At 42.3% G+C, this 21,747-nt stretch overlaps 1 protein-coding gene across 2 annotated transcripts in view; it reads right to left on the bottom strand.

Annotated features, from left to right (window-relative positions):
- The window catches only part of LOC146640643 (NLR family CARD domain-containing protein 3-like), a 133,891-nt gene that overhangs the window by 20,799 nt on the left and 91,345 nt on the right, over positions 1–21,747 (bottom strand). Inside the window, exons 4-7 of one of the 2 annotated variants that reach the window (XM_085399943.1) lie at positions 11,838–12,122; positions 9,215–11,006; positions 4,234–4,407; positions 3,837–4,010 (exon numbers count right to left, since the gene is read on the bottom strand). In XM_085399943.1, coding sequence (XP_085256069.1) covers positions 3,837–4,010; positions 4,234–4,407; positions 9,215–11,006; positions 11,838–12,122 — 2,425 coding nt within the window. Of the gene's footprint in view, positions 1–3,836; positions 4,011–4,233; positions 4,408–9,210; positions 11,007–11,837; positions 12,123–21,747 lie in introns of those variants that run through there. The other variant, XM_085399942.1, reaches the window with a different exon arrangement.

The following is a 21,747-nucleotide window of genomic DNA, read 5'->3' as shown; positions in this document are numbered from 1 at the left end:
GTAGGATTTGCGGTGTTTATGTCTTCCTATTCTTTCAACTTTAAATTTGCCTGTAGTTCTGCTAATTTTTGCCCTTTGATTCTCTTTAAGTGGGAGGCGATAGAAATTAATGTACCTCTCATTACCGCTTTGAGCGTATCCCAAAGAATAGCTGGAGATACCTCTCCTGTGTCATTAACATCTAGAAATTCTTTAATGTCTACCTTTAATTTGGAAACTATGGCAGGATCATTAAGGTGCGATAACAATTTCCACAGTGTGGTACATTTTTTCCTAGCCACCTGCAAAGATAGAGAGATAGGACTGTGGTCAGATAGATCTCTTGTTAATATGTCACAGTCTTTGACCCTAAACCTATCAACTTTAAACATAAAAAAGTAGTCCAGCCTTGCATACACTTTAAAGGAACCAGAGTAATGAGTGAAATTTCTGGTAGATGCGTAGCGGTCCCTCCATACATCTATTATCCCCATCTCTACCATATAGGAATTGACTTTTCTAGTAAGTGCTGTTACCTGGTTGGTTGGGGAGGAGGAGTCTAGTTTAGGGTCAAGTCTAAAGTTAAAACCCCCCCACAGACAACTATCCCCTGAGAATCCACCAATAAATCAAACCTATTCCTATAGAATAGCCAATCGCTCCCGGGGGGAGCATAAACATTTAAAATTGTGATTTCAGACCCCTCTATCCATTCTGTTATTCTAACCAATCTGCCTTCCTCGTCACAGAGTTCTTAGATATGTTCATAGTTAAGTGTACCAGAGATAAGTGTAGCCACACCCCTCTTGTGTTTGGACTTAACGGAAGAGGAGAATACATATTTAAAACCCTTTCTTTTCAATCTCAAGTGATCTACTTGGTTCATGTGTGTCTCCTGAAGTAATGCAATCTGGGCCTTCTCCTTCCTTAGTTTGGACAGTATCTTATTCATCTTAATCACGTTCAGAACCCCGTTAACATTAAAAGAGATTACTTTCACTGACTCACTTCCCATAAAGATATATTAAGTTACCACAGCGCATAAACTCAATAGCAGCAGGCAACCCCCTCTTAAAACAGTAACAAGTGAAAAAAGTTAGGAATGAACTGAAAACATTTGAACATAACTGGAGCTTGAAAGCTCCTAAGCTGGCTTCTGACAGTGGAGCACTTCCACTGACACCCTCACAACTTGAAGGGAAACCCCTTATTACTCCCTGAGTTAGGGGGCTTTCCACTGCGACGTCACTCACAGCACGAGAAGCCCCACCCATTTTAGCTCGACAGTAACCATATTTCACCATGTTGTCCATAGCTAATACATAACATTAAATTCGTTCTCTTCACGTCTGTATACTTGCAGCTTCTCTCTATATCCCGCAGCTCCTCGGATCTGACGCGGACGCCGACCACCAACTCCCCGCCACAGCGGGCATCTTTGTAGTTTTTCTCTGGGGGTTGCCGGTGGTGTAATCACCTTTACCGGCAGGCCCCGACTCGCCAGGTCAGCCGTTGCCTCCTCCACCGTGTTGTAGGTTTTCACTCCTTCTTCGAAAAAAACCTTAAGGCGCGCTGAGTAGAGGGTCCTAAACCGTACATTCTTCTCTTTTAGGACCTTTCGTGCCTCTGCATACTCCTTCCTCATAGCCATGATCTCAGGGGGGTAATCGTGGTCGAGGTTGATCTTGCTGGAATTCAGCATAAAACCTTTCTTTTGCCAAGCGAGCCTCAGCACTTCTTCTTTAACCGTGAAGCACAGGAATTTTACCAGGATCGATCTGGGTTGGGAGCCGTCCGGAGGGAGTAATGATAACACTCTGTGTGCTCTCTGAATTTGTAACGGTGTTGATGGTGGGATGGCGAGATTCTCCCGGAGTAGCTTCTCCACAAAGTGGGCCATAGATGGAGCTCCCGATTCTTCTCCCTCCGGCACCCTGTACAGTCTGAGCGACTCCCTCCTCGAGTAAGCCTCCAGTGATGTTAGTTTTGTTTGAAACTTTTCCTGCATGCTTTCTTCCATTTGCGCAACATCTCTAAAGTTAGAAATATCCTGTCTCAGAGTGACGCTGAAAAACTAGTTCATGCATTTATTACTTCCAGGCTGGACTATTGTAATTCGTTATTATCAGGATGTCCAAAAAACTCCCTGAAAAGCCTTCAGCTGATCCAAAATGCTGCAGCAAGAGTACTGACAGGGACTAGAAAGAGAGAGCAGATTTCTCCTGTATTGGCTTCCCTTCATTGGCTTCCTGTTAAATCCAGAATTGAATTCAAAATCCTGCTCCTCACATACAAGATCTTAAATAATCAGGCCCAATCTTATCTTAATGACCTTGTAGTACCATATCACCCCATTAGAGCACTTCGCTCTCACACTGCAGGCCTACTTGTTGTTCCTAGAGTATTTGAAAGTAGAATGGGAGGCAGAGCCTTCAGTTTTCAGGCCCCTCTTCTGTGGAACCAGCTTCCAGTTTGGATTCAGGAGACAGACACTATCTCTACTTTTAAGATTAATCTCATATTTCCATTAAAAGTGTTGAATTTGACTGTTTGATGTTCTTTATGATCTCTGGCACCAGTTCATCTGTAGGCTGAGCTCAATCCATCCATTTAGTGAAATTATGTTTAAAGGTCTCCTTGTTCTGTGAGCGTGCACAGATCCTGAAGCAGAAAGCCTGGGTTAATAGAGAAATGATCATCACTGTGATGATGCTCATCATCTCTGACTGGGATTTGAGGTTTTGTCAAAGCAGCAAAGAAAGCCTGGCTATGTTGGACTGGGTGTGGAAGCAGCTCCCAGTTTGAGTTCAGGAGACAGACGCCCTCTCTACTTTGAAGATCAGCTTCAAACTTTCCTTTTTGCTAAAGCATATAGTTAGGGCTGGGCCAGGTGACCCTGGATCCTCCCTTAGTTATGCTGCAATAGACGTAGGCTGCCGGGGATTCCCATGATGCATTGAGTTTTTCCTTTCCAGTCACCTTTCTCACTCACTATGTGTTAACAGACCTCTCTGCATTGAATCATATGTGTTATTAACCTCTGTCTCTCTTCCACAGCATGTCTTTATCCTGTCTTCCTTCTCTCACTCCAACCAATCACAGCAAATGGCCCCGCCCCTCCCTGAGCCTGGTTCTGCCAGAGGTTTCTTTCTGTTAAAAGGGAGTTTTTCCTTCCCACTGTCGCCAAAGTGCTTGTTCATAGGGGGTCATGTGATTGTTGGGTTTTTCTCTGTATTTATGAAGTGCCTTGAGGTGACTTTTGTTGTGATTTGGCGCTATATAAATAACATTGAATTGCATTGTTAGTATCTCAGACAAAATCTCGTCTGTGTTCTGGAGCTTATCTTTGTGTTCTGCAACCCTGGTTTCCACATCATTAAGCCGCGCATTGGCTTTATCCAACTCACCCCTTATTTCCACCAGTTGCGCTTTCGTGTCTTTTCGAAATTCTTTCACCTCTTTCCCAACGCCTCTCAGTTCTTTCAGTATCAGCGTCAAACTTGCTGGGTCAACCTCATCTTCTGTCCCAGAATCCTCGCGGCTAGGAGTGGGAGAGTGGCCTCGGCTAGCCCTATAGGGGCTAACGTTAGCCCCTTCTGTTAGCTGCACATTGCCATCTTCCACGTTTTCAAACGTTAACTTCTTAGCTATTTTGTTCTTTCTGGACATCATTTAAACCCCTTTTTCCTCTTTATGTGCACTTAGATAGTGTATTAATTTACTTGGGGCAGTTTTAATAAGTTTCAGTCGAGAGCTCTCGTACTAGGTGTCCATCCCCACGAGCGCCGGAACCGGAAGCCTTGAATAAAATGTTTAATTGGTTCATTTAAAAAAAACAAAATGTCAATTGATCTGACCTCAGAGTATTTAGTTTACAGTTTAAACTTTGTAGTCCAGCAGACAGAATCTTCACTCCTGAATCCTGCACATTTTTGATACTCAGGTCCAGCTCTGTCAGAGTAGAGGACTGAGAGCTGAGCATTGAGGACACAGCTTCACAGTTTTCCGCTAGAAGTTCACAGACGTTGAGTCTGAAAATGAAAACATGAACAAAGACTGATGTTAAAGTGTAATCAGGGTGCAATAACTAATCTTATATTTTAAGAATCCTTGTTGTTTTATGCTGAGCAGATGTGGTACGAAACAACAGTAAATTGATCAAGTTTACCTCTACTGTTTAAATTGCTGGATTTATTTTATCAGTTAAAAACAAAACAAACAAACAAAAGAAAAAAGAATACAAATCGGTCAGACCTCAGAATATTCAGTTTGGCGTGTGGACTCTCCACTGCAGCAGACAGAAGCTTTACTGCTGAAGCCTTCAGGCTGTCGGTACTCAAGTCCAGCTCTCTCAGACTACAGGACTGGGAGCTGACCACTGACAACAAATTTTCACAGCCTTCCTCTGAGATGTTACAGCTGCTCAGTCTGGGAGAGAAAGGGAAAAAACAAAACAAAACAAAAAATATATGTGATCAAATGAAATTTGTTTATATGTTAAACCTTTAAAAAAAAACAAAAAAAACCAACCTATGACACTATGAGTGCTACCAGTCCAGTGCACACGATTGGTACCTTGATGGTACCTTGCTCAGGGGTACCATCAAGGTAGCTGTTCGGTGGATTCGACCCCTGACCTTATGATCATGGGGCGACCACTCTACCTACTGAGCTAATAATTCTGTATACACTATCATACAATGAGTACACTACAATGCACAATTAAATAAAAAAATGTTCAAGAATTTAAGTGTAACAGAAGAAAAATATTTCAAATTAAACACACAATTATTCCAATGTATGTAAATGGAAACCAGTGAAGACCAGGTTGATTTAGTGACAGTAGTTCAGTGTCTGCTGGCACAGGCCTGTGAGTACTGCAGTATTACACTTACTACAGTACTGCTGGTCACTTTATTAATTCTAATATGTGTGATTACTGTAAATGTAGTTATAAATAATGTATCACATCCTGGACTCTCATTTCATTTTCTGTCTAAAAGCTGCTTTGGCTCATTCCCCTTTAAAGCCCCGCTCTCCCTAAAGGCCAACTTTATTTTGATTGGATGATTTCATAAAGCACGCTGAAGGGCAGTAGCCAGTTATCATGAGCTCCATCTCCTCAACCTTCTGGTTTAGAAATTATAAGAAACTGTATACCTCATAAAAACCCGTCTTGATCCATGCTCAATCATCCAGGTTAGTAAATCCCAAAAGTTGATTCTGTTCATCTGGACGTAGCGCTTTCAGTGGGAGAAACATTTCGTCACTCATCCAGGTGACTTCGTCAGTCTCAGCTGACTTCTGGTTTCCAACCCTATAAAAAGTACATTTGCATAATGACTGAAACCAGCCCACTGAAGGAACAATAAGGCTGGGAAGTCAGTTCCTTGACCATTAGGTTTGAGTCATTATGCAGATGTACTCTTTATAAGATTGGGGAAAGCTGCAGTCAGCTGAGCCTGAAGAAGTCATCTTGATGAGTGACAAAATGTTTCTCCCGCTGAGAGCGCTACGTCCAGATGAACAGAATCAAACTTTGGGGGCTCATAAAATCATGATTAGAAATCTTCTCAGATGTATTTTTACATTTTAGATCCACAGCAACAAAGTTCACAGCAGGATGTCTCTGTTCAGTAATTATTATGCCCATTACCTGCAAACTGTGAGGTACGCAGGTAATGTCAGGTAAACACTAGCTGTCTGAAACTGTTCCTGTTAAATGTGTGTATAAAGGAAATAAGCTGAAATACAGAGACTGGGTGGATCTGTGCTTTGACTTTGACACCAAAAATGTCTTCCTGTTAAAAGGGAGTTTTTCCTTCCCACTGTCGCCAAAGTGTTTGCTCATAGGGGGTCATATGATTGTTGGGTTTTTCTCTGTATCTATTACTGTACGATCTACTGTACAATATAAAGCGCATTGAGGTGACTGTTGTGATTTGGCGCTATATAAATAAAATTGAATTGAATTGAATTACATCCCATTTCAGGTACCTAGAACCTGAACCTTCTCTGGAAACCTGGGACGCTGGCGGGTTTCTCTTGCTTACCTATCTGCTCATCCTCTTTCTTTCTGCTCGCATGATGATTTCCTGGTTGAGTTTGTAAAGACTTTTGCTCAGGACCTTCTTGCTGTGCGGCAACAGTGCTAACCACCGTCCGCTGTATGTTTTTCAGTCATTAAATCAAACCATGAAAGATCAGCTTGCTTCTCGTGATGAACCTGTCTGTTTTCGATTCCACACCAGGGTCTGCCCACTGGAAAGTTCAGGGATAAGCGTGGAGGATACTCACACAAACATAAAAACCCAGATTGCAACTCCAACTCTCTGTTCTAGTTAACCAGACCTTTCAGGCTCTTGTTCAATTAGAACCTCATGGAGTCTGAGTTAGCGAGACAGTTAAACATCCCTCTATGCCCCCTTAATCCGCCCATTCCCACTAAGTCATTAAATAACCGAGTGTCCCCTCACATAACTCAGCGCACAGAGCCTGTCACCCCTGGCAATCACAAGAAAACACTTACCTTTTTTGCTTTTCATGCACCTCACAAACCACTCATACTCTGGTTTCCTTGGCTAGAATTACATAACCCCCACTTAGACTGGTCAGGTCAGAGGGTAATCAGTTAGAGTCTGTTCTGTCATTCAAATTGCCTTGTTTCTGCCCATCCACCGGAACCTGTGGAACCATCAACCAACACTGAGACTGTTTTAGATCTCTCCTCTGTCCCCACCAAATGTCATGATCTTCAGGAAGTATTTAGCAAAAGTAAAGCGCTTTCACTGCCACCTCACAGACCACATGACTGCACCATAGAACTACTACTCTCTGGCTCCACCCGGCCTTCTAGCTGGCTGTATAACCTGTCTAGACCTGAGTGTGCGGCTATGGAAAAGTACATTAAGGAATCCCTCGGTGCAGGCATAATCCAACGATTGTCATCTCAAGTTGGAACTTCTTTTTTGTGGGGAAAAAGGATGGCTCTCTCTGGCCATGCATTTACTTCAGGGGCCTCAGTGATATTACCATCAAGAATAAGTACCTATTACCTCATTAGCTCTGCTTTCAGGCCATTTCACAGTGCCACTGGGTTTACAAAACCCCACATCCGCAACGCTTACCACTTTTTCCAGATCAATCAGGGAGACAAGTGGAAGACCGTTTTAAACATGCCATTGGGGGACTACGAGTATTTGGTCATGCCGCCTGGGTTAACTAATGCTCCCGCAATGTTTCAAGACTAGTTAACGATGTCCTCCGGGACTTCCTTGACAGGTTCGTATTGGTGTATCTGGATGATATCCTCATTTTTCCCAAAACCTGCGAGGAACATCAGTCTCATGTCCATGCAATTTTTCCAACGTTTGCTGGAGAATAAACCTTATGTCAAAGCAGAAAAGTGTGAATTCCATTCCTCATCAATAACTTTTTTCAGTTACATTTTGGCACGGGGGCAGGTGAAGACGGATCTGGCAAATGTGAAAGCTTTAACAGAGTGGCCTACCCCTTGTACCCATTGTAGATTCAAGAAGCATCTCCAATGGGTTTTGGGAATAGCAAATTTTTATAGACTGTTCATTTTAAACTATAGTCAGGTAGCTGCACCACTCAAGTCTCAGCATGCATCTGGTCCCCCAGAGCTGAAACTGCATTCACCAAACTTAAGTATCTGTTCACCACGGCACCTTTTTGGTTCACCCTGATCACAGTTATCATTGCAAAGGTGGACACATCAGAAATTGGAGAAGGGAGAGGTAAATGATGCCAAGTGAAAGAGAATGCTTTGGGGGGGGGGGGGGGGGGGGGGGTCATGCTGCTGTCATGGTCTGTGTGAGCGGCGGTGGTTTCCCACTAGACTCTGGTTTCTGCCTTTGGGTGAAGCCTGGTCAGCCTGTCCATTGTCCACACCTGACAGTAATCTACTAGGCTGAATATAACATCAGCACTCCCAATAACTCTGCTAACCTCCTAATCCTCGGATCATCTACTCACCCTTGCAGTTCAGTCACGTTTTCCTGGATGCTGGTCTTCTTGATTCACTCACAGCCACATTAATGCCTTTCGTCTCTTAGACTTACTGGACCACTTTGCCTGGATTCAAAGCTAACAAGTACTCACCCAGACCTCACCACCTGCCTTCCCCAAGTTGCTTTCCGACTGCTGACAAGTAAATGGTAAATGGACTGATTCTTATATAGCATTTTTCTACTCTCCCGGAGTACTCAAAGCGCTCTATACAACATGCCACATCCACCCAATCACACCCATTCTCACAAACACTTTATCTGAACTTAGTGCTTTCTAAGTACATTCACGCACATTCATACTCTGATGGATGCATCGGAGAGCAAGTTGGGGTTAGTATCTTGCCCAAGGATACTTGACATGCAGACTGGAGGAGCCAGGGATCGAACCACCAACCTTCTGATCAGTAGGTCAGATCAGACCAGCTTTACCTCCTGAGCTACAGAAACCCCAAATAAGACATTGAAGATAACCTCGTTCACTTACTGTAACCTCCACCAGTGATCTTTCTGATGCTGCTCTACCTCTGTTACAGTGACTCAGATTACCATCAACCAAGACCCATTTCCGGAAACCTACCACAGAGCCCACTTCATGCTCACAGCTTCAAGTGCTTGACTTCCGCCATAGTTCACAGTTCATGTTAAAAAATTCCAAGTGTCAAGTTCCTGTGTGTAAATAAAGCCTTCACGTCTAGTAATATTCAGTTCCTTCACCTTTGTCTGTATTTTGGGTTCACCATGTTGTTCTGGCCACACCGAGGTAACAGATTTATATTTGAAAAACAGAGAGACATGGGGGATTGCAATAAAGATGAGACACAAACCAGACCTTAAAATAAGAACATCTGAAAACGATGTAGGTGCAGTCTGGTAGCTCAAGTATTTGCTTTAAAAAACAGAGCTAGACTCCTGGTTGTTGGAGACAAGTGAACAACTTGAGGATAATAAACCTGTCAGAGGGGCTGAAGGATCAGAGCTCATGTTCTTATAGGCTGGATCTGGATTGTGCTTTGATTCGAGTTGAAGACAAAAATATTTCAGAAATGCTGACATGTCCTGCTGGAGAGAAATATTTAAAGTATCATGACTATTTTAGTGACTATTTTTAAATTTTTCTAAAGTGGTAGTGTTCTTTGAACTGAGCACCTCTGATTTATTTCCCATGATTTTAAGAATGAAGCGATGAGTTCATGTTTACTTACAGAGCTTTGTTGGAGGCTTTGACCACTGGCAGCAGCCTCAGAAGAGCCTTCTCTGAAGCAGAGTATTTCTTCAGGTCAAACACATCCAGATCTTCTTCTGATGACAGTAAGATGAAGACCAGAGCTGACCACTGAGCAGGAGACAGTTCATCTGTGGAGAGACTTCCTGATCTCAGGGACTGTTGGATCTCCTCCACTAGAGAACGATCATTCAGTTCATTCAGACAGTGGAACAGATTGATGCTTTTCTCTGCAGACAGATTCTCACTGAGCTTCTCCTTGATGTACTGGACTGTTTTCTTATTGGTCTGTGAGCTACTTCCTGTCTGTGTCAGCAGACCTCGTAGGAGAGCCTGATTGGTCTGCAGTGAAAGACCCAGGAGGAAGCGGAGGAACAAGTCCAGGTGTCCATTTGGACTCTGTAAGGCCTTGTTCACAGCACTCTGGTAGAAGTGTGTCTCTGCAGATTCTCCTGTGTTAGACTTCTTGGGGGTTGTTTGTTCTTCCAGCAGATTGAGTCCAGAGTTGCTGAAGGTCAGATGGACATGAAGAGCAGCCAGAAACTCCTGAACACTCAGATGGATGAAGCAGAACACCTTGTCCTGGTACAGTCCTCTCTCCTCTTTAAAGATCTGTGTGAACACTCCTGAGTACACTGAGGCTGCTCTGATATCGATGCCACACTCTGTCAGGTCTGATTCATAGAAGATCAGGTTTCCTTTCTGCAGCTGATCAAAAGCCAGTTTTCCCAGAGACGCCATCATCTTCCTGCTCTCTGGACTCCAGTGTGGATCTGTTGCACGTCCTCTATTATACTTGACCTTCTTCACTTTGGCCTGAACCACCAGGAAGTGGATGTACATCTCAGTCAGGGTGTTGGGCAGCTGTCCTCCCTCTCTGGTTTCCAGCACATCCTCCAGAACTGTAGCAGTGATCCAGCAGAAGACTGGGATGTGGCACATGATGTGGAGGCTTCGAGCTTTCGTGATGTGGGAGATGATCCTGCTGGCCTGCTCCTCATCTCTGAATCGGTTCCTGAAGTAGTACTCCTTCTGTGGGTCAGTGAACCCCCTGACCTCTGTCACCCTGTGAACATACTCAGGGGGGATCTGGTCTGCTGCTGCAGGTCGTGTGGTTATCCAGACGTGAGCATAGGGAAGAAGCGTCCCCCTGATCAGGCTTGTGAGAAGTACATCAACTGTGGTGGGCATCGTAATATCAGTCACACTCTTAGTGTTGTTGAAGTCCAGAGGACCTCGACACTCATCCAGACCATCAAAGATGAACACAACCTGGAAGTCTTCAAAGCTGCAGATTCCTGCTTCTTTGGTTTCAGTAAAGAAGTGATGAACAAGTCCCACCAAGCTGAACTTTTCCTCTTTCAGCACATTCAGCTCTCTGAAAGTGAATGGAAATATGAACTGGATGTCCTGGTTGGCTTTGTCTTCAGCCCAGTCCAGGCTGTATTTCTGTGTTAAGACCGTTTTCCCAATGCCAGCCACTCCCTTTGTCAGCACTGTTCTGATCAGGTCCTGTCTTTTGGGTGAGTCTTTAAAGATGTCTTCATGTCTGATTGTTGTTTCAGGTCTGTGTGGTTTCCTGGATGCTGTTTCAATCTGTCTGACCTCATGTTCATCATTGACCTCTGCAGTCCCTCCCTCTGTGATGTAGAGCTCTGTGTAGATCTGATTCAGAAGGGTTGGGTTTCCTGCTTTAGCGATGCCCTCAAACACACACTGGAACTTCTTCTTTAAGAGAGACTTGAGTTTAGGCTGACACTTCTGAAGAGCATCTGAATCAAAAAAAGGAAAAAAAAGAAGGAAAAATACAAATCTGGTCTGAAGGAGCTATGTGATGTACTTTGGCCTTTATTTAACCTATCAAGTTTTTAATATACTCATTCTACCAGAAATCAAAAAGGGGCTTCAGGAATTCCTAAATGTATTTCCTGAAAAAAGCCACGTTAAATGTTTTGAACCTCCACATCTGCATTGCTTTGCAGCTTTTCATATGTACCTGATGCCAACATGTGCAGGCTAAACAGGTTTCTGCTTTCTGTGCCTCTTCTCCAAACTTTGTAACCAAAAATAACAACATTGAAGTGTCATAACGTTCCCCACTGCTATGTTATTTAAAGAAGCATCTGAGAGAGATTCAGTAATTCACATTTAATTCTTCTCGTAATTTACAATGGAAAAAGATAATGTAAACCCTTTCTGGCCACAATTTGCTTTATTATATGTAAATGTGGCATTTTTTTCATTAAACATTTAAGTCAAATGACCGATGCTTAAAGAGTGTCCTCTTGTTAGAGAAACACTCTGACTTTTCTTTTTTAAGGCAATCAGTTTGCATGGTTTTTAAAAGTAAAGAACACTTGTGTTTAATTAAATACAGCTCACATTAGATCTAAGTAGTTTCACAGGTTTATGACGATCATCAAAATTCCTCCATGTAGTTTAGAAAATACATTTGCAGGCATGTAACAAATCCAAACATTCGTCGTAGAATGACGTTCTTGCCCTCTCCTTTTTCTTACAATGAATTCTGAGGTTTCACTTTCACATCTCAACAAACTGCAAGGTGACCATTTTTATTCATGGTATCTGATGCATGACCTCACCTTGTTGAGCAGATGGATCAGAGTTCAAACGCAGCTGAGAGAAAAGAGAAGGATCTTTGATCTGAAGATGCTTGATTGTTATCTTGCATGCTTTGTCTCCTTTTTTCCTCACTGTGTCGATCAAGCTGCGTGCCTTGTCTGCTCTGAGTGGGTTCCCCTCCAGTATCGATTCTTCCTCCAACTTATTTAAGATACCATCACTTACAAGGGCCTCAAGGAGCAGTTTAAGGATTTCTATTGTTACCCTCCAGACAAAGGCTGACCGTACCCTGGCAAGCTCCTCCTCTACAGGAAGAAGAAAGAGACATAAACATGCTTCTCAGTCGAAATCATGTGAAAAATACAGTGGAACCCCGACTTACGAATACCCCATTTAACAAAAAATTCAAGTTACGAAGGCAATGAACGGCAATATTTCTGCCCATGGTACGGCAAAATGCCGGTGTAACGAAATCCGCTGGCTCTGATTGGCTGAGCCTACAATGCCCACAAGGCCTTCCAAATCATGTGACAACCCCTTGGCTTCCGTACTCGTGCTTCGCTGTTCCACTTGAACGACATATTGTTGTTCTAGTTAGCAATTAGCCTATCGTTCAGCATCACCTCACTCAAAAGGTGCAATGGCTGTTTCGACTTAAGAAAATTTTCGACTTACGAAAGACCCTCGGGAACGGATTAATTTCGTAAGTCGGGGTTCCACTGTATTTTAACTTTGTTCAATTAACACTTCAACATCTCATCAACAAATACTAAATTTTAGGGTGTGTAGGGTTAAAATGATGCCAGCTTAAAATGAAACTGAAGAAAAAATTGAAACTGAAAAATAATGAAAAATATGAAAAACAAAATCTTGTCATTCATATCCTGCATTCCAGATTAAGTTTAAAATAAGAACGAGTGCAAGTACGAACGTGAGAATTATGTATATTGTAATAGGTATATTGTACCTAAATGATAGTATATTGTACAAACATGAAAAGTATATTGTTAGAACTATATCTAATATTGTTAGAACAATAGTATACTATAATAATAAACTTTTCACGTTATAATGTGACATAGCTCTATTTTTCTTTTGCCTGGGTGGCGGCTCTACGCTTCCGTACTACGCTTCTGTATCCAACACTTTTCAATGTGGCCTCACAAAATTATTATGACTACAACAACCATGAAAAGAGTTGGATGGACATTGCTACTCAATCACAGCTGCCTGGTCAATGTTTTTCATTAGTAATTTAGCAAAGTTGATGGTGTGTGTGTCTGTAAGACAGAGAGAGGGAGAGCGAGGGACAGATTTTGTATGATAAGCTTCATGTTATGAAGGCACAGTTTGAGCACTCGGGTTGCATCAGAGCATCAGGCCATATAGTGTGAGACCCTGCATCGTGACCTATGAACTTCTAACCTCTGCGATTTAATTGTACAGTTTGAGCAGGAGCTGAATAACGCGACTGAAAAAAAAAAATCGCACAGTGTTTGCCCAGCTTAATGCAGACTGTTTAAACTAAACAAGCTAGCGTCATTAACCATGCTAGCTGTTAGCTTATAGCTCACGCTAGCTAACCAGCGAGCAGTTAAAAGGACAGCTGAAGCTGCACAAAATACCCACAAACTTATCTCACTACAATGTAGCGCCGAAAATATGACTCGCAGCTCAAGCTCGACACAGCGTCTGTAACATAAGACTGACATCCAGCTAACCACAGCTAAAAGATATTTAGAGAAAACTTACAGTTTCCTCAGGTTACATGAACTGAGTTGTTTCACGCTGAAAAGTTGGTTTGTTTTGGCTCTCACTGAAGACATAGCTGCTCTTTTGTGCTGCTTTTACCCAATGGTATCTTTTGCGAGTGTGGACGCGTCATCTGTTTGCTCCTTAAATGCTTTTCTTCTTTTATTGATTTTTATGCTGATTTTTTCCCTTTTTTCCGTATGAGCTTACCTGCGATAGCTTCTGGACACTTATAGATCATTAGGACTAAAGTGTTCTTAACAGAAACAGCAACATTTTTATAGTTACCTTATCCTCAGCGCTCCGTGTGTCTGTGGCCTAGACACAGCTGAAGCCTGATTACAGTGTCTGGGCACCGAACAGCCCCAATAGCCTGGAAAGGTGCTAACCGCTAGGCTAACTAGCAACAAGATGCCTTCCCTATCCACAGATGACTACCACAGCCTCCTGCAGAAGATTGTAGTACTGGAGACAAAAATTCATCGCTTAGAAGTAAACGTGGAGGTAAATGGACTGTGTGGAAATGAAACAACCTTGCCTTTGATTCAAAACAATGGCGATGAGCAAGCTAGTACACAGCTAAGGAGCACAGATAACATGACCAAGAAAGTAGACTCTGTGCATTATTATAAATCCTCAAGTGATAATCCCCCCTTGGACTGTCTTGGTGCAAAACCAAGACATAAATCATGTCTCCTGGAAGGCGGAGGACGTATCACGGGCAGAGCACAGCGAGCTGAAATCTCTGAAACCGACTGGCCTTCACTTCCTACGAGACAGAGAAGCTCTTCTACCCCTGTATACGAGAGGAAACAGGACTGGACAACAGTGAATAGGAAGGTTAACAACAAACCTCCAAAACAACTGAATGTGAAACTGCACAACAGATTTGCTCCACTATCAAAGGACCCTGGATCTATATCGGACAACCATCCATCTAAAAGCAGCGAAGTAAGGTCTGAAAATCTGTTGAAAAGTAAAAGACCACAGGGAAAGCTAAAGGCTAGGCCTGAAACTCTGATTGTGGGTGACTCTGCCGTAAAGGATGTACAAATGATGTGCGGTAAGAACACTAAAGTCCTCTGCTTTCCTAAGGATATGGTCAACAACCTGAAGGAGAGAATTCTTCAAATTGCAGATGAATATCCAACTGTGACAAACATTGTCCTGCATACAGGGTCAAACGATGTGTCCAAACAACAGTCGGAGGTTCTGAAACGGGACTTTATTGGATTATTAAATACTGTAAACTCTCTGAATGCAGCTGTATTCATCAGTGGGCCTGTACCGCCGGTCAGAGGAGGAGACGAGAGATTCAGCAGGTTGTTTACACTGAATAAATGGCTTATATCAGCATGTACTGACCACTCGGTGCATTTTATCAACAACTTTAATATTTTTTGGGAACGCAGGCATCTGTTTAAAGCAAATGGATTTAATTTTAACAAGTCAGGGGTGAAACTGTTCACCTCCAACTTGTTTTATTCCATACGTCATCCATATGTGCTTGGTGCCAAGGCTGAGATAAACGAGGAGTTATCTCATAAAGAGGAACAAACAGTACTCCAAGAACAGACAAAGCCCAGCAGAAACCTTGAGGAGGAGCTCCATTTGCCCCCACCCGGGAAGAGCCTCAGAAAGGAGAGACATCCATGGCATCTGAGGAAGAGCCTCAGAAAGGAGAGACATCTGAGGCAAGAAGAGGGGTCCCTATTTGCCTCCAACTCTCTCAACAACACCAACGACCAGGACCAGGGACCACGACCTTCCCCAGTCCCCCAAACCCCTGACAGGCCATCACCCTCCTCCCCCTCCCTTTCTCCCTCCTCCCCACACCTGAAATTCACTGAGGAGATGATGGAGCGAGTCAATGCTGGGCTCAGATCTACCCCCCGTCCCAATCCCTTTTTGTCCCCCATAAACCCCCCACCAGAGCGGCCAAAGGTTCGCCATCGAGCCCCGCCCTCATCAGAGCAATCGAAGTCACATTGCCCAGCCTCGCCCCCCTTAGTTCCTCCTTACCACCTTCACGCTCTGTCTCCACAGTCTGATGTGTTTAGGGTCCGGGCTGCGAGGATTATGGCAGTGGTGACTTTTCCCAGGAGAAGCTGGGACCCTGTTTACTAGAAGGTTTTAAAATCTCTGTACTTTTAGGTGACAGAAGGAGACATGTGGCCTGGTCAAAACACAGAGAGGTGCACTCTAAAAGATCTTTAAACATAGTAAACATACCTTGTGTGCCACAGACTGCTCCCAAACACGAGGGGACAAGTAATACCTCTAAAACACTTAAGTTGGCTTTATTAAACGTTAGATCTTTAGCTGGGAAAACATTTTTAATTAATGATTTAATCACTGAGCACAGCCTTGATTTTATGTTTTTAACTGAAACTTGGTTAGACCAAAGTAACAGTGGAGCTGTTCTCATCGAGACGACCCCTCCTAACTACAGTTTTATCAGTGAGGCCAGGGCGAGCAGGAGAGGAGGAGGGGTCGCTGTCTTATTTAATGAATCATTTCAATGTAAGCAGCTATCTCCTGGAAGTTTTCAGTCTTTTGAATATGTGGCTTTACAGCTGAAGGCCCCATCCAAAGTTGTGTTTCTTAATGTTTACAGGCCTCCCAAATACTGCGCAGACTTTTTTAATGACCTCAGTGAACTGCTGTCTGTGATCTGTGTTGATTTTGACTGTGTAATTATTGCTGGGGATTTTAACATTCATGTGGACAACCCTCAGGACAAAGGGACTAAAGACCTGAGTAACACTCTGGGCAACTTTGGGCTGACTCAGCATGTAACAGAGGCCACACATAATAGAGGACACACTCTTGACCTACTGATCTCCAAGGGCCTGAGCATTTCAAAGGTTACTGTGTCTGATGTGGGCCTGTCTGATCATTACTGTGTTTTCTTTGAAAGTAAAATCTCAGCCCACACAAATATATCAACAACAGTGATCACAAAACGGTGTATAACTGAACACAGTAGTGCAATTTTTTACCAGGTCTTCCCATTAACACCTGACCTGTCCAGAGGGTCAGTCAATGAGCTCGTCAATAGCTTCAATGCTAACATGTTAAATGTAATGGACACTATTGCTCCCATTAAGGTGAAGGTTATCTCTGGAAGGAAGAAGTCTCCATGGAGAAACTCCACACTGGTGAAAAATGAAAAAAGAGAGTGTAGGAAAGCTGAGCAGGTTCACTATGACATCTATAAAGAGAAACTTCACAATTTTAATTTACAACTGAGGAATGCAAGGAGGTCCTACTTCTCTGACATCATCACTAAAAACAGCCATAATGCTCGGGTCTTATTTTCTACAGTTGACAGGCTAACGAACCCTCCTGTGTCAGTGGCAGCTGAACTTCATTCGACCATGGCCTGCAATGACTTTGCCAAATTCTTCACAGAAAAAATCCAAAAAATTAGACAAGCAATTGGTACATCAACAGCAGATCCAGGATATGTACTGTGTCCACCAAAAAACTGTTTAAACACCATGAAACAGTTTCAACCTATTAACAGCAAAGACCTGGAGGACATCTTAGGTAAACTGAACTCCTCCTCCTGCTGTTTAGATGTCCTGCCAACAAGTTTTTTCAAAAAGGTCTCAAAGACTTTAGAGTCAGACCTGTTACAGATCGTCAACTTTTCTTTATTATCAGGTGTGTTTCCAGAATCACTAAAAACTGCTGTAATCAAACCTATACTGAAAAAGGACAATCTTGACAAGACACAAATGAACAACTACAGGCCGATCTCAAATCTCTCATTTTTAAGTAAGATCATTGAAAAAGCAGTTTCTCAACAGCTCAGTTACTTCTTAAAACAGAATAACTACTACGATGCCTTCCAGTCAGGTTTTAGACAGAACCACAGCACTGAAACCGCTCTGACCAAAGTGTTTAATGACATATGTCTGAATACAGACAGTGGAAAAATGTCAGTTTTAGTTTTACTGGATCTCAGTGCAGCATTTGATACAGTTGACCACAACATATTACTCAAACGACTGGAGAACTGGGCAGGTCTTTCAGGAACTGTACTAAACTGGTTCAAAACATACTTAGAAAACAGGAAATACTTTGTATCAATAGGTAACTTCACATCTGCGCAGACAAGTATCACATGTGGAGTTCCCCAAGGTTCCATCTTGGGACCCTTTCTGTTTAACATTTACATGCTCCCACTGGCACAGATTATAAAGAACAACAAAATAAACTGTCGTAGCTATGCAGATGACACACAAATATATATCACAATGTCACCAGGAGACCAAGGCCCCGTACAATTTTCTCCAGCTAAACAAAAACAAAACTGAGGTAATAGTCTTTGGCGCCAAAGAAAAACGATTACAGGTCACCAGAGAACTTCAATCTATACATCTAAAAACCACAAACCAGGCGAGAAATTTGGGTGTAGTGATGGATGCAGACCTAAACTTAGAAAAACACATTAAGACAATAACAAAGTCAGCTTACTATCACCTCAAGAATATTTCAAGGATAAAAGATCTGATGTCTCAACAGGACCTGGAAAAACTAGTCCATGCATTCATCTTTAGTAGGCTTGATTACTGTAACAGCATCTTTACAGGTCTACCTAAAAAATCAGTCAGACAACTACAGCTCATTCAGAACTCTGCTGCTCGAGTCCTCACTAAGACCAAAAAAGTGGACCACATCAGTCCAGCTCTGAGGTCTTTACACTGGCTGCCTGTCCGTCAGAGGATAGACTTTAAAGTTCTGATGCTGGTCTATAAAGCTCTGAATGGTTTAGGACCAAAATACATCAGTGACCTCCTGACCCAGTATGAACCTTCCAGATCCCTCAGGTCATCTGGATCCGGTCTTTTATCAGTTCCCAGAGTCAGAACCAGACACGGAGAAGCTGCATTCAGCTTTTATGCTCCTTATATCTGGAACAAACTCCCAGAAAGCCTCAGATCAGCTGAAACACTCAGTTTATTTAAATCCAGGTTGAAGACTCACCTGTTCTCAGCTGCATTTGAATAAAGCACCAAATCCACACTTTAAGCTTAAATTTCAAAACTTACATTTAACTACTGATTTTATCTACTGTTCTGATTTTATCTGTTTTGATTTTATATACTGTTTTGTTTGTTTGTTTGTTTGCTTGTTTTAATCAATTTTAAATCATGCTTTTTATTTGTTTTTGTTTCTAATGTCTCTGTAAAGCACTTTGAATCACCTTGTTGTTGAATTGTGCTATACAAATAAATTTGCCTTGCCTTGCCTTGCCTTTAAGCGAAACATTCTTTGTATGTGAGGAAAATGCTGTTCATCCTCTTCAGCTCTAGCGTAGACAACTGTGTGTCTTCTTTCCGTGTGTCCGCTACTTTGAAACGCTTGGGCCGCTCTGCCCGCCACAGTTTCAAGCTGGTCATGTGACTGCATGGCCACATCTGATTGGTAAAAAAGTTACCGGAAACTCCACTGGCGGCATGTTATCTAATGTGTTAAACTAATTATTTTTTAAAAAGTAACGAGTCAAATTTTGGAAATGTAGCAGAGTAAAAGTACCGTTTCTTCTTCACAAATGTACTCAAGTAAAAGTAAAAAGTATCGTGCAAAAAGGGTACTTTAAAAGTAAATTTTTTTTCCAAAGACTTACTCAAGTAAATATAACGGAGTAAATGTAACTCGTTACTACCCACCTCTGCAGACGGGCAAGTATACAGGTATACTATGAACAAATATACATATATAAAGATGAAGCACTGTGAGGTAAACAGATCTACAGAGTGCTATGAAAATATCTACAGTAGTGGAAGCGTAGCTCTCTGAACAGACTATAACAGTGTAGGCACTATAACAGAGACTACACCATGTCAGTGTCCTAAAACTACAGCAGTAACCAACGTGGTGAATGTTGATAATGAAAGGATCATGGTCACTGGGAGGAGGAGTGTAGAAGGGTTAGGTGAGTGTGGATGGAAAGGCTCAGCGGGGACTGAGTTCAGTAGGGTGACAGCTGTGGGGAAGAAGCTGTTCCTAAACCTGCTGGTTTTAGTCTGAAGGCTCCTGTAGCGCCTCCTGGAGGGGAGGAGGAGCTGGAAGAGTTTATTGGCAGTATGAGAGGAGTCTGAGAATGATGCATACTCGGCGTAGAAATCTCTTTTTGAGCGTTGTGTGATGGAGAACTTTGCTTTGTGTAATGTTATAAATACTTGGATAATCCTCAGAGTCTCTGGACTTTTACTTAGAGATATTATATTCAGTCCTGTGGATAGTTATATATTTAAAAATATATTATCCTCTCTGGTTACTCTGGTATAAATGACTCTGAATCACTTTATGGTAAATAACACACTATTGGCAAAAATAAAAAACTGTGAAAGAATTCCAGATGACAAGTCTGTAGTTCGACATACAAGTGACGACCTTTGACCTTCATCAGTTTTTATTTAATTGTGTCAGAGAAACTCAAACGTGCTCTTCATGCAGCTGAGTACATTCAGTGTTTAAAACGGAAGCTGTGCAGGTCTGAGATCAGCAGCTTTGTGAAACACCAAGCTGAGGTCCTGTTAATGCTGATATATAGTGACACAGTTACATTTCAATTTAATTCAATTTTATTCATATAGCGCCAAATCACAACAACAGTCACCTGAAGGTGCTTTATATTGTACAGTAGATCGTACAATAATAGATACAGAGAAAAACCCAACATTCATATGATACAGGGGTGATTAATCCTTTTGACTTTGTTTTTATCCATAAAACAGCTGCAGCTTTCACTACAGCACATGTGGTGCTTTAACCTTTGTACTGTTTGCATCAGTTCATTCTGCAGTTAACATGTGAACATGTTGGATGATCTGTCTGCTGTCACTGGGTGGTGCTGAGGTCTGAATCTGAGGGCAGCTCCTGTAATCACAAAGAGAACAGAACCATCACAAACTGAAATATAAAGTTTATCTCAAATCTGAAATAGAGCTGATCCTTCTGTCCTCACACACCCAGGATCTGAAGTTCTTCTCTTACATTTCTTTAGTTCTTCAGCTCTGCTCACATACGAGCTGTTTATTTTTTAAAGCCGTATATACCAACAGATTTTCCAATATAATGTTAACCTTTGAGTTGTTGGTGCTTTGTGAATGTGAATCTGCATACATGAGCAGACGGAGCAGGTTTCAGTCCTGGTTCAGTCTGCTGCTGCACCGTGGTCACCAACATACAGAGGTATCATAACAAATATTAATGCTTTTTTCCCTCTCAAAGGATGTAAGCTGTACTGCACATGTAACTTTGTGAACTTACCTCAATAAGAATGATTCAGACTGTTTTATTTAACCTGAATATTTGAAACAAACTTAGTAAAAACAATACACAGAGTCAGTGCTAAAAATGTAATCCGAGGAAAAATGAAACACACATTTTAACTTAAGCTGCCAAGCAGAAGTATTTGGTTTGAGTACATAAATATTAGGCTTTGCTATTTAATCTGTAATTAATGATTAATGAGGGGTTACTGAAGTGCAAGCCTTTTTTAAAATATGTGTTAATATCCTTACAGATGTGGCAAAAGAGTGAAAACATGCTGCTGTTTGCACATATTGAATAATCAGCTCTGCACAGGAGCTGCAGCAGAGTGCAGCCTGTTGCTCTTACAGTGTAATACTCATAATAAAAGTACAGTAACTGTGGTTAGTTACTGACGGAGCAGCCCAGTGCGTTTCTGCTCATTTCGTTCACCTGCACGGGTTAGCTAAACAAACTTTACAAAACAAGTTTTGCCGATAGCCGAGTGCCCATCTTAGCTAGCTAGCTAAGGATGTTAGCTACAGATTAGCTTACAAACACCTTTCACTTACCAAAAATATTGTGGCGGCTCTCAGGTCCTTCTGTCAGGCAGACACTGAAGAACACCTGAGTCTGTCAGTTTGAAACAGTCGGTAAACGCTGGACCTCCTCTCAGCGTCCCCGCTCTATGTGCCGTTCAGAGATACGCAAGTTTCTTCATGACTGCGGCTGCTGCAGATATTAGGTCGTCCATGATTTCTACAGTCACTGGTCAGCAATATAATATGCGCAAACATATGTGGCTCATATATGTGGCTCTGAAGCCCCGCCCCTCAAGCGCACCCTCAGATGCCGAAGCAGTGCCAACTAATTGAAGCTGAAAAAATAACTGTACGTGGAAAAAAAACG

Source organism: Rhamphochromis longiceps, unplaced genomic scaffold, assembly GCF_057381845.1.
Source record: "Rhamphochromis longiceps isolate RC_006_pf unplaced genomic scaffold, R_longiceps_female_GT1.1 unmapped_scaffold_4, whole genome shotgun sequence".
Classification (NCBI taxonomy): Eukaryota; Metazoa; Chordata; class Actinopteri; order Cichliformes; family Cichlidae; genus Rhamphochromis; species Rhamphochromis longiceps.
The sequence above is the reverse complement of the archived record's forward strand: the minus strand, read 5'-3'. Positions and strand labels throughout refer to the sequence as shown.